This window comes from Apteryx mantelli, chromosome 5 (genome assembly GCF_036417845.1).
Source record: "Apteryx mantelli isolate bAptMan1 chromosome 5, bAptMan1.hap1, whole genome shotgun sequence".
Taxonomy (NCBI): domain Eukaryota; kingdom Metazoa; phylum Chordata; class Aves; order Apterygiformes; family Apterygidae; genus Apteryx; species Apteryx mantelli.
The window spans coordinates 10,253,046-10,266,383 of NC_089982.1; the positions used below are offsets into that span (position 1 = coordinate 10,253,046).

A 13,338-nucleotide genomic window follows, 5' to 3' on the forward strand; every position below is an offset into this window, starting at 1 on the left:
TTGCTAAGAGCTGCTTTTTACAGAGCCTGCCCTTGCTCTCATTCAATTCAGCGAGAGTAGGAGCAGCCCCAAGTCTAGTCACAGTACAAGACTTTATTGTTGTCATGATTATTAATGACTACTTACACTGAGCTTTAATCAGTAGCTGCAATTTTTTAACTGTGTCATAAAGAGGGAGTCCCAAGCAATTCCCCAGATTTTTGATACAATAGGGACCTCTACAGGTGTTTCCCTCTTTATAACAAGGCTAAAGACATGATGCGTGTTACACATGTCACTGCAGATGCCCTCAGAGCTCTGAAACGCAGAGCAGCCACAGAGCACTGAGCTGTGCAGATTGCACTTTCAGTATCTCTGACAGGTCCGGTTACTCACTTATGTCTTTGAGCTACCAGACATCTTGATACATAAGCAACAGCCACTCCATTTTTCCTCCACTCCTGATTTTTCATGCTTATTTTTCAAAGGGCTGCACTCAGCTCTCCTACTGCCATGAAATAGGTCTTTTCCATGTCAGGAGCCACTGAAATAAATAGGACTATTCAAGACTCTACCCATGACGGGCTAGAGTCAACTGTATATAACCTTCAGACTATTTATCTATACCACACAAACTGTCATTTTTCAAGTACTTACAATTTGTCATGATCGTTCTCTGAACAGCTCCAAAAGCATTCAAAAAAAAAAAAAAAAAAAGGCTTGTCTTCATGTCATACAAAATATAGAGTTGAGGTTAATATTCAAAAGGAAACTTTTTTTGGGGGGGTCTTCCAACTTTCACCCTATCAACAATGGCACTTTCTCTTCTTTCCTCTCTCTAAACACTGCTAGCGAGTCTATTAGCTAACCATTTCTTAACAGACCTAGAAGGTGAAGATGGATGGTCTTGGCTACAGTACTACGAAAAGGCTTTACAAACCTGGAGTTGATACCCTGATGTCTCACATTCATGTGACCTTAATCCTTCTAGGTCTTAGTTCTCCTCAGCACATCATCCCCAAAGCACTGCCTTGCTTCACAGGAATGCTCTAAAGAGAAATTCATTAAAGACTGTGAGTTTCAGGGGTAACTAGAGCTATTATAAACTTAATTACTAAATTAATTCTTTTGTAAAGTTAGACTTCTCTATGCTTGTGGGATTTTTTCCAACTGCAGTGTATCTCATGCACCGGAAATGAAGTGAAACACAGAACAGGTGTAAAGAATGACAGAAATGTATGAAATATTGCTCAGAGTCAAATGACTTTTCAGGAAATGAAGAGCCACTGGCAAGTAAGCAGTTTCACAGTTGGTTCTTTGGACACAACCCAGTACTTATGCTCAGACCATACACTAGTTAGTTTGTGCTAGTCACATTAACACAAATCAGGCTTTTCTTTTAACACACACAAGAAGCAGCTGTGTTGTCATAATAAATGGGAAGGATCAGAAACCCTGCTGTGTTATTACGCAAACCGTGTTTTTGGTTACGGAAGATTAGAGAAAACCTCTGAGGGAAAACTGTCTCCTACCTGCCTGCCTGCCACCAGATCTCTTAGACCTTCTTCAGAAGCCTCTGGCACTGTCTGCAGTCACTGACTGGCTATCGGACTAGATGGGCCAGCTCCTATGCCTCTGCAGCTCAGACTGCTGATGCAGACATGTGAGATCACAGGCACCGCTGCTAATGAACAGCACATCCCAGCAAGCAATACGACAATTTTCATTGCTCACAGGGACCGTGCGTGCTCCAAACATCGGCCACTGATCCATCTCCACCCCAGATTAAAAGTAGCATTTTTCAAGGACAGCCATGTTCTCCACAGCCTTGTATCCAGTCATTTTAAAAGGACCTTGTTGAGATCAGGGAAACTGTGGACCACACAATGCACCTCAGCAGAAAATGGAAATCAAATTCAGGGAAAGTATCCAAGTCACAGTCAAGCATTAGCAACAAAGTACAAATGGATGTTGAGGGCAGATGCCAGCAAAGCAGGGGAGGGGCTGGGTGGCTTAAAAAGAGCTAGTCTTGAGAGATGCACTGCAGGAAAACACATCAGTTTGGCTTCCAGCAGCCAGAATGAGACACAGGGCAAGTGATCTGTCACTCAGAGTGGCAGCTCCATGTCTTTAGTGTCTCTCTCTTGGCTCTAATTAGGCAGCGTCCCTGATGCAGGACTGCCTTGGAGCTCCCCCCACACACAGGGTCTCCTCATGAAATTACAGGGGGTTTTTTGCATGTGCAGTTATTGGGAAGAACAACTTTGTCATTCCATTCGTTATGCCATCAGAGGAGGAGTCCGAGCCTGACAAATGAGCCAGGAAAGATGATCCTGATCCTCTGACTTGCCAGTTCTGCAAGAAATTCTACCCTGTAAGCAGCAACACACAATACTAGCCCCGTAGCATCTGTCACTTATCAAGGCAGGGCTCAGCACGGCTGACTCCACGAAGCAATCTGAGGCAGCACAGACTTTCTTGGCAGGGTTGCTGCATGAAACAGCTGAGTGATTCATTCATGCAGTGATGCTTCAAACACAGCTTGGGCCTGACGAAATCCCTTAAAACAGCAGTGACAACACTCTTCTCCCACACAGGCTACAGCCTGTAAACACTCTGGTGAGCGACAGAGAAAGCAGTCATCTGTGTTGGTGCCACCAGCCCTAGATGTCTATGGAGATGGCAACCTGCTCACGCATCATGCTTTAGTACCTAGAGGATACAGCACTGAGGTGGTGAGGAACCCATTTCTGAAAGCCTCAATACCACTTGGAAAAAGAAAACAGAAAAATAAAGCAAAGACCACCTTTCTCTTCCTCCTTCTGTTCTTCCATTTTCATCTCCTTCTACATGTGTACTGTCAAAGTCCCATTTTGCATGGCATGGATTCATCTGGTATTTCACTCATGAGCTTTTCTTCAATTAGCTTAAAATCACAGCTAACTTTCACAGGAAGCCTTTCCAGAGCTGCCTTGGATCAGAAAACAAACTGGTAAAACACCTCACAATTTAGGTGTCTTTGGGCCTCCAAACATTTACATGTTAAACCACCATTAAAAAAAAAAGTCAGTGTGCTTCTCTTGGTACACAGCACCTCATTGTGATCAGGAAGTACTTCCTGAAGCCCTGAAAAAGTTGTGTTACTGTGGGTGTCTCCTCCAAGAAATAGCCTCTTCTTTGTCCAAGGACTGTTCCTCCAGAATTGAACGCAACACTCACAGTGTGAGTATAAGGAAGAGACAACTCTCTCCGGATAAGGAGATCCGCCCACATGCCAGAAGTTTTGTGGCTTTTTCTCCTTTGGTCTATCTAGCTATGGGAGACAGATGAGAAAAATCTCTCACCCATGTTCTCTTGACTACATGCACATTTTTAATAGGTATTTCAATGCAGTGTCTGTCAAGTGTGGGTGAGGTAGGTGTGTGTGTGTATTTTAATTAGGGTCTAATTGTATTCTCACCATATTATATATGAGAGAAACATCAGGGCAACTACTGAAAGCTGACCTCAAAATAGGGAGAGCAGAATTTGCCTTTTGGCAGGTACAAAGAAGAAGGGCACGAGAATGGAAAGGAACAAACAAGACAGATCTGAAGATTTATCTTGAGATGGAAAAAAATGAATATACTGAGGGCTAGGAAATGAATTCAATGCATCTTGCAAAATGCTCATGTCAAGGCAAAGAGGAAAGGACTGGCGCGTGTCTCCATCCAGCTCCTCACCAACAATCCTTTCAGTCTATGCACTTGCTGCCGGCTCCTGCCTGTTGCACAGGGAGTCCAACCAACCAGTGCGTGACACGCTACTATTTATTGCGTCAATCTAGAGCTGAGACAACTCAGCTACTGACCAGGAGCCCCCTGTGTGAGAAGCCAATTCTATCAGACCACTGAAGTGCTAAATGCACTTTTCCCCTTTCAACCCCCCAGTCATTCATACACATTTCACCATTACCGTGGAAGGTTCATGAATACACAGGTTTTTAAGCAGATGACATGCATCCTTTGTTAAAAGTGAACTCACATAACAAAAACTCAGTTTTCCGCAAGGCACCTAAACTCAGGAGCCTACATTAACCCATACAAATGCCAAGGGTTTCTGAGGTACCTAACTGCTTCTTTCTTGTAGATGACTAAGCAAAGCAGATATGTGTCTATAATGTGCAGTAGCTGAAATGAAAATCTCTTGGAGCCAGTCTCATCAGCACTGGCAAATACTCCAAATGTCAGTGAGAAGCCACAGTTAGTGCCACAGTCTTCAGAGCCAATTTTCTTCCTTCCTTTTGCCTTGGTGTTTCTCCACAGGCAAGATGGAAAAAAACCAAACAAACACCCCCAAAACCCTAACTATCTAATAAGTCATCTGTCTGGCCAGGGTTGAACAAAATCCCTATGGTCATTTCTTTCTTATTTCAGTGATGATATTGTGCATATACTGTGAGAATGGAGCAGAGCAAGTTTGCTTCCTGGACAGAACTATATTGGAGTTCTATAACAAAATTTCAGCTTCCCTAGCAACTGGAGTCTTAGTCTGAAATCATGGTCCAGGAAGGCAATGCTTTGCCTGAAGGTTTTGAGACTCTGATGAGCTGCTATATGATGTAAAGGAAGAGTAAAGTTCTTTGTCAGTGAGTACACTCAGTATCCATTTGGATAAAGATGTCTAATTTCTTTGCTTGTCAAAATTGAAAGAACTTGCAATGCCCTGAGATCTCATGATCTGATTTTCCAGAAACTATTTAATTTTTATTCTTACTTTTATGTAAGTCTCTGAGGACCATACATTTTGCCCAGTCTGAAGTGCTTTACAATTTTGTCCATATGGCAATGAAAGCCTACACTCTGCTTAGCCCACTGGAGATACCTGCAGTATTGGAAGAGGGCTGTTGATCCAGACACGTATGCAGCAGAGCTTGTGAAAGAAGAACCCAGGTGGCTCCTTGTCAGCATGTGATGTTCAGAAAACAATTCCATTGTGAGACAGGTTGTGCTTTTCCGACAGAAAAAATAAAGAAAAGGAGGAGGGGTGGGAGGAAGACCAGGCCAGAACACTCTGCTAGGGCTTGAAATGACTGAAAACAGCTCAAACAAATCAGTCCTTCCCTCAGCAAATGTGAGCCACAGGAGAGCGTTGAGAAGGCTGGAAGTATCCTCAGCTGATGCGAGCTGCTCATATAGCAACCTTTATTAAAGATAGGAAATCTTTCTTCAAAAGCGAATGGAGCCCGTCAGTTCTGCAGGAGTTCCTTTATGCACTTGCTGTGCCATTCCCTTCATCTCACCTCATCAGTGAGGCTGGGGTACCAGTTAGATGGCGCGGGATGGCCTCCCAAGTCAGAACCTTCTCTAGTTTACAGGCAAGTTGGTAAGTGTCCCAATGCCAGGTCTTCACAAAGCAGTCTCACCCAGGCAGACTTTGTAAGGCGATTTCAATTTTCTGCATCTAAAATGGATAATGTGATGTGATTTCAATCAGATAAGTCTAAAACCACAGTAGTCTGAACAGAACTAAATGTAATTGCCCAACTCTTTTAAGCAGCCTCAATGAAACTCATGTTTTGGGCAGTCGCACAATTATTTTACCCGTTTGGCTAACAGGAAAGCAGAGAAATCGAGTGTCAGCTATTTTAAGATCACACAGCAGATGAATAACAGAGGCAAGAACACACTCCCAGTTCCCTGATAAAATTCTGCACAGCTTTCCTCCCCACAAACATTCAGATGAAAGTAATCAAAAGGTTACCCGTCTTCCGTACCTCTTTCTTACGTAGCAGTAGATGATAGCAAGTATCCCACTGGTCAGTATTCCTATACCAATTCCCACAGCAATGTAGCGTTCGTAAGAATTATGTGCATAGGAATTTAGTGTTAAGTGTTCACACCTCTCTCCATTATAACCTGCAAGGCACCTACAAAATAAATATACACCAAACTAAATTATACACCAAACTTCTTTTGCTTTATATTCCAGAAATACATTTTGGATTTGATCAGTTTTAAACAATTTAGAGCGAGTCTAAAGTAGGATAGGCTGCATCTAGTGCTCAGTCAGAACCTCTTCACTCCACCAAGACTACCAGTTGTCCCAGTCTATCTAGTTTAAAGCTAGCTCAAGCACTATAGTCGCAGCAGCAAACACAGTCTAAACATACCCTCATCTGAGAGGGTGTGGACAAAGAGCACTGTGCTCTGCTGATCCTTAGCTGCTGTAACATCTGCCATGGCCGAAGCTGCCCAATATGGACCTAGAAAATTCTAGGTATATACCAAGATCCAGGCTTGGTATGTAAGCAGCTGCAGAAAAAGGGAGTTGCAGCTGCTTTCTTTGAAGTTCCTGCCCCCTTCACTGCACCCTGTGAAAATCTAATCATTTAACTCTAGCACCAGTTGTGACTTGAGACGCTGTCAAATCAGCGATTTAGAAAGCTGTGTATTTTCAGTCTCCGTTCCTTGGTATTACACTGGCATGGCACTACTGTCTCATTAACAGTCCTGAACCAGCACAGCACTCAAGCATGTGCCAAACTTTAAGCCTGCAAGTACTTCACTGGCACTTAGAAGTTGTGCTCTGCTAAAAAGTAGTCACATTACATTAATACTGCGTAGCAGACAAAGAAACAGCGCTACTGTTTCTACTTCTCTAAGAAGTATATTTATAAACAGTGTTCGTTACTTGCATATGGGTTTCCTCAGTTCATTGTGAAAAGCACAGAGCCCATTAATACAATAGCTGTGGTGTTCTTCAAGACAGGCTTGCATAAGCTTCAAGAGCCTCGGTTGCTCTGTGTAGTCTACTGTGAAAGGGAAAGAAATGCCATGTTATATTTGAAAAAAGTCATATATTTTGAAAATATTTTCACAATTCAAGATGGACAGACATTGACTGCAGAAAGACACTTAACACAGATTTACTGTGATATATCTTGCAAGCCAGTTCAGACACTGCTAAGCAGAATGAGCTTCTTAGACATTCCAGCATGGCTTTAGAGAAAAAACATATAAACTTTAAGTAGAGCACTTCCTCTTGAGGAGCATGTATAAGAAAGATTTTGGAAGACTGACCCCAGCATAACATCAGCATTATCCAACCTGCAATCCGTCAGAACATCAGTCCTTAGGAACATCAGGGGTTTAGGATGCAATGATAGCATTGAATGAGTCTCAGTATGTTTCCCAGGCTGAATTCAAATGATGGATTAATTCCTTTTTTCTTTTCCCCATCAAAGGGCAAAAGACTACTGCATTTCTTATATTGCTGTCCCTCAGCTCTGCAGCTACAACTGAGCTATGAATGATGGGATTGCTCTCTTTATCCGGTCTGCATGGTCTAACATTAGCTGAGTGCTCAGTTATGTTTATAAGCACCCAAAATTCCCCAAATGGTCTCCCCATCCAAAAGCAAGCAGCTCCATGACTATTCAGTTTCTAAAACTGGACAAAATCATATGCCTCCAAGTCAGTAAGCATGTTACTGCTTTGAAAGCACAGAAAAATGACTAGCTTATTCCCAATCACAAAAGCTGAAATGAGAATAAAAGAAAAGTCAAAAGTGTTCTTTGGGATCTTAGATCAGTGTTATCTACTGATAGAGCAGAGCCTGAGTCCAGGAGTGATGTATCCTGGGGTGCGGAAGAAGTGCAGAGCCAAGCATCAATGTGTCACGGGAGCAGGGGTGGGGCAAACAAAGCGAAAGCTCAAAAGCTTCCCAGTCAAAGGAGTATCTGTTTGAACTGGTCTCTCTCCCCAGTTAGAGTAATCACTGATGGGGTGGAGTGTCGAAGCAATGCCTTACTATTTCAGGGGCCTGTTTTAGTGATGTCTAGAGGTGATTTCTTAACTGAGTGTATGTCAACATCAGCTTTCAGTTATGACCACAAGAAAAATAGTATCTGGCAGGAAGGTGACAATATCTGCTCAGAGTGACTAAACAATAGTGCAGTGAGCAGAAACCTTCCTTTCTGAGTAAGCACTGAATCAAGGTTCAGAGATACTAAGCTGATGGAATGACTGTCAGAGATGTAAGCCTCAGGCTGTCCTGGCCTGCTGTGGTCAACTCAAGACCCCATTACACATTTCTCAGGAGGAACAACATCAATCCCCCAATTTCCTGACCAAATTCCAGTTGGAGTCATTTCATGGCAGGAGTTCCCCTGTGTGTTCAAGTAGGCAAGCTTTTCTTCTTCCTATATGCAAGCTGCTTCAAAGAGTTGACAAGTGATGGTAAACAGCTACTCTACTCTAAACCCATATGCCTGCATTTTAGGGCGCTTCACAAGTCCATCTGTGAATCAAATGGTTTGGACACATAAGAGGTTTGAGGCTATCACCATTACTCAGATCACACAATATCACTTTGAAAGCAGCGTGCTCTAAAATGTCTCTGAGAGATAAATCACACCCCCAACTTGTGAAGGGACATAGAGAGAATGAGAAACAACTCAAGTCCTCTTCCTGCAAAGAGTATGTGGGCTTACTCCTCTTTCTCAGGAAAAGCTACTGAGGTAGAAAAACATGCCTTCGTTTAAAAGAGAACTTCTTTAGGCTGAGAAAAAAGTTTACAAGTTCCTCTTCACCCTGTGGAAAAGGCAGCCCTAAACCTGGTAACATAATGCTACACACAGTCTTGGTTTAATAATGCAGCCACAATTTTGGTTATTAATCAAGTGGCAATATATATACACTGAAGGATGTGCTGAGACTTAGGCCCCATCTCTAGAACACACTGCAATGCAGCACAGAAATGCCTCAAACAGCTCGCAAACCAGAATTTCATGCAGCATCTCCCAACTCAGCTCTACGCTACCACTGCTAGATTGCCCCCAGATGCTGAAACCAGCGCAATATCTCTACTCCAAAAAGCCCTGCATTGGGCAGACACACCCTTAGCCTTGAATCATGTACTCCGCACGGAAGGGAGTCAGAGCTACGTACACACGAGCTCTAGCATCAAGCTCTGGCACTCTTGTGGCTGACTCAGGAACACTGCAGACAAGCTCAGGAGACAGAGCTCTGCAGACACCAGTTTCAGAAAATGGGACACAGCACATTTATACTTCCCTATGCCTCTCTTCAAACACTCATGCACCAACGGATCAGCATCACAATTTTAGCACAATGGAGGGCAAACGTTGTACTACACAACAGCAAAACATAAGCATTAAACATAACCTTTTATTGTGTATTTCCTACCACTCTGTTGTATGTACTACTCTTCTGCTGGGTCCTGAGAAGAGTTCTACTGGGCAGTTGAATATTTCACTGATTTCTGCCATAAGGGGAAAAAAAAAATAAGTGAGGAATGTACAAATTTACATGTCAAAAAGCATGGACTCCCCAGCAACCTCTATCCAGGCCTCAGCCAAATGTATTTGCACTGCCAAAACATCCCTTCTGCTTCGGTTTTGATTTACTCCACTTCTGCCGTCAGAGGGCAGCATTTCACCTACCTACTTCTAGAGGAAAATTTGCTTTGAGTAAGTATGCAAGACTTCTTCCCCTGAGTATAATCAAAACTAATATTGCCATTTGAAACCAAGGTCAGCCTGGAATAGAAGCCTGCCTAGAAAGCGTTTGAAACAAACACCTTGCCATGCCGGCCACAACTGAACAATACATTCCTCCTTCACTGTCGGGAGTGAGACTTTGTCCAGCGTGGGCTGCAAGGTCAGATCTGAAATGAACACGCAAGAATTTTAGGTGCTAAGTATTTTGACACTGCAAAAGTAGAAATAATTGTCTTTAAAAGAACGATGAGTCTCGAAAACAAAGATTTTCTATCTAACCCATTCCAAAACATAAGGCTAATTCATACCACATTATCCACCTAGATACTAAATAAGCTGTTGAATAAACACATCCATGTGCCCTTTCAAGTCACGTGAGGGGAAAAAAAGGCATGCTGTGTAAGCACTTGACAGTCGCCTGCAACTGAGTCATTCAAACAGATACACTTGGCAAGATCTGACATGAGATCAAAACGACAGGCACTTGGAAACCTGGGCACGTAGAACTGACAGACTAGAGACAAAACGAGTAAGCCATTAACACCATGACAGCTCAGCGTTCAAGCATGGTGTGTTGGGGAGGAACAGGAGAGTCAGAAAGGGGAGGGAAGGGGTCAGCCCCAATTCAGGACTGCTGTTACAGGCCACATGGAGGAAGTAGCTCATGGCAATGAACGGATGGCATTTTTCTGCAGTAAAACTAAGGCTTCCCAGTCTTCCCAACTCCTACCTGACCGTCTCACTGCAAATACCTCCCTTCAGCAGGAACTATGCCTTCTCTTTAGCAGAAACCATTTCTCAGGTTCTTGATCTGTGCCTTGTCAGCCCCCTTCAGGCATCCTTTCCCCCAGCTGACTACACAGCCTAACGTTACCCTACCTCAGCACCAGACACAAGTAAAGCCTGTACAACACAAAGTAAGGGAACAGAAGATGATCCAGGAGATGGGAGGCAAATGGATTTACTGTTCACTGACCAGAAATGAACAGTTTTCCATAAACTGCACCTCAGTCCCCAGAGGACTTGCAATTCCACAAAAAAATGCCAGTTCCTCCAGTGATACTTACTTGGGAATTAGTTTTCTCAGAATCCAATATTACTGAACTTTGATTACAAACACAACTTATTATACACCTCACTGGTATAGAAATAGAAGCAACAAAAACAGGTTATAGTGATACAGCCACTTTCTTTGGTGACTCTCTATGCTTTTTTTTTTTTTTTAATCTTCTTTCTGGAAATGCTGTTTCCTCTCTTTTCAATGGCTGCTTAAAAGGTCTGCCTACACATACCTTTAACAGACTGCGCAAGTGTATGCTTGAATGGGTCTGAATTTGTGTTGCTACCTCTGACTCAGCTAAAAGTACAGGCATCTAGCTGATAGCGCAGCTAGCGTAATTGCAGATGGGACAACTGCAGACCTAGTTGTGTTCACGTAAACAAACCTCTTATTTGTTCAAACACGATGTATAACTCCTGATTCTAAATACAATACAAACAGGCTACTTAAGGAGTCACAACATACATTTCTACTTTGTTATATCACTATTTGCTCTGTATGTAACTCTGGAAGAACCACGTTACAGATAAATCCACTAAGCCAGACCACAAGTCTTGGGCTAATAAATCAAACTACTGCACTGCAAAATGATGATCTTTGACTTTACACTTATATATGTGTACATATATATGTGTATGTATACATATATATGAAGGTATCTGTGACACTATACCACTAGGACAAACTACAGACAGAAAAAAAGAGAGCAGTAGTTTGACTTGTTTTGAATTATGAGAAAAATAAAAAGCTTATGTATCTACTAAAAAAGCTTCTAAGACATCCTGAGATGACTTACAATTAACACAAGATGATTTGTATGCATGTTTATATTCTTTCAAAAGTACAAAGACGTTAATAAGTATCACGGTTAAAATCCTTTCCTCCTTTACTGACCTGCCAAAACCTCAGTTCCAGATTGCACTGTTCTCCAGAAAGTAATGACATCACTAGCACCTGAAGTAACATTGAAAATGCAGCTTGCAGGATAAACACAGCGCTCTGGTCTCAGATCTTGGCAAGTAAATAGCTTGAGTTCACATTTCAGTCAGAAAAGAAAAAGAAAGAAAAGAGAGAGCTAGCACGCTGAGAAGAGCTGTGGAAGCTTTGATAGTCGAAAGCAAAACTGCAACAAATGAAGAAACTACTCAATAACAGTAATGAGAGGCATAATTTCAAATTACATTTGCTGCATTCTCACTTGAGCGCAGAAAGATTCAGACTAAAGAGAGTCAACAGTCAGAAAGCAAGCACTAGTTCAAAGTAACAAGAATGACCATCAAAAGTGCAGAGAACCTACCCCAAGTAGCCCTAAAATACCTTTTTCCAGTATGACTGGGTTTGGGCAAGCGGCTCTTTAGCTGCTGAGTGCTGAGCCTACTCCAGCTTTATGACAGCTGTTACCTCAGAGAGATTTTCAAGGCTCCATGAAAAAAACTGCTCATCTCACAAATACAACAAACGCCACAATTGAACACTGTCTACATGGCAGAAGCATTATGGCAGTTATCATCAAAATAAAATCTCTTACTTTTTTCAGCGACAATAGAGACAAACATAACAAAAAAAGAAATACCTTCAGTGCTGGTTTTTGTCCAGTTATTCCATAATTCTGTGCTAAGGGATGAAATGGTAATAGCTGACTCTTCACTCAGTGCCCCCATTGCTGTATAATGCAAATAGATGCTTACTGTAATAGAAAAACTCAGCATGTCTATTCAAGGTTCATTTCACCCAGAAAACATGTACCCACTTAATACAATTCTGATGTAATGCAGCAAAACAGTAACAGTTCTTTTTGCAGTGTTCTCACCTCAAACCTGCTTTTGTCACAGCATAATTACAACTGTGGAGAAACAAACTGCCATTTGCAGAGTTCCAAAATACATATCCATTCTGTTCTCAATTCTACTACCTTATGCAATTTATGACACAGGTACCTGTAATGTATTACAGACAACTTTACACCTACTTGCTGGTCAAAGTAGTTTCTTTTAAAAGAATCTAAATTATACCCTATCAGTTAAAATTTCATCCAGGCTTAAAATTACTCAAGTAATTCAGCTTTTTAATGTCTTCACATCTGTTTTCCCACCCTCTTCCCTGCTTATTTCAGAAGGAGTGAACTACTGTTCAAGAAAGCCTTGTATTGACATGGAAAAACCTCCTCCAAACCTACCTTTCAGCAAAATATAGATTAGCATTCCAAATGCCATTGCAAGCAGCTGCTTTAGCACCTTCTCAGCTCTTCTTTCCAGATGAATGGTTTGCTCTGCTTATCTGCGCTCCTGTGTTTTCTCTTGCACTTATATACCATGAAGCGTCATCTGCTGTTCTCACCAATCAAAAAAAGGTGCATCTGGCAACAACCTCAAGCCTCGAGGCAACCACACATTTACTCAGGAAACTGCTATTATCTAGCAATAGGATCAGGTTTTCTTTTGAAACCCTAGTTTCCTATTACCTGTGGGCATAATCGTGCATGCAAAGATAGTTTTAAGGAGACCTAGTATTTGCCAGAGCACATCCACAGAAAACAGCAAAACAGAAGTTAGCAAAAACCAAAAGTGATGTATTACAGTGAATGTCATCTTTCTTTCCCTGAGCAATGCAGGTCTTACATTACTTCTAGAAGGACTATCAGCAATCAGGATGCTACTATGGAGCTGAGGGTCCAAGGACCAGCCCCCATTTTGCTCAGGTTCCTTCCTTGGCCCTCCCCGTACTTCACTTCCCTGCCACCCAAAAGAGGAACTGCGAGAACAGCTAGCACAAAGAATAAGAAGTGATCAGACAAAGA

General features: G+C 42.2%; 2 protein-coding genes across 8 annotated transcripts in view; both read right to left on the reverse strand.

Moving 5' to 3' along the window:
- The window catches only part of EREG (epiregulin), a 32,261-nt gene extending 28,154 nt beyond the window's left edge, over window positions 1-4,107 (reverse strand). For 4 of the 5 annotated variants that reach the window (XM_067297479.1, XM_067297481.1, XM_067297477.1 and 1 more), the window contains exons 1-2: window positions 1,512-1,593; window positions 920-1,028 (exon numbers count right to left, since the gene is read on the reverse strand). The gene's annotated coding sequence lies outside the window, so the exon portion shown is untranslated. Of the gene's footprint in view, window positions 1-919; window positions 1,029-1,511; window positions 1,594-4,086 lie in introns of those variants that run through there. The other variant, XM_067297478.1, reaches the window with a different exon arrangement.
- MTHFD2L (methylenetetrahydrofolate dehydrogenase (NADP+ dependent) 2 like) overlaps window positions 3,748-13,338 on the reverse strand; it is a 45,220-nt gene continuing 35,629 nt past the window's right edge. The window contains exons 8-11 of one of the 3 annotated variants that reach the window (XM_067297471.1): window positions 12,115-12,204; window positions 6,652-6,772; window positions 5,735-5,887; window positions 3,748-5,421 (exon numbers count right to left, since the gene is read on the reverse strand). In XM_067297471.1, coding sequence (XP_067153572.1) covers window positions 5,367-5,421; window positions 5,735-5,887; window positions 6,652-6,772; window positions 12,115-12,204 — 419 coding nt within the window. In that variant the 3' untranslated portion in view covers window positions 3,748-5,366. Of the gene's footprint in view, window positions 5,422-5,734; window positions 5,888-6,651; window positions 6,773-12,114; window positions 12,205-13,338 lie in introns of those variants that run through there. The other 2 variants (XM_067297472.1, XM_067297473.1) reach the window with 2 other exon arrangements.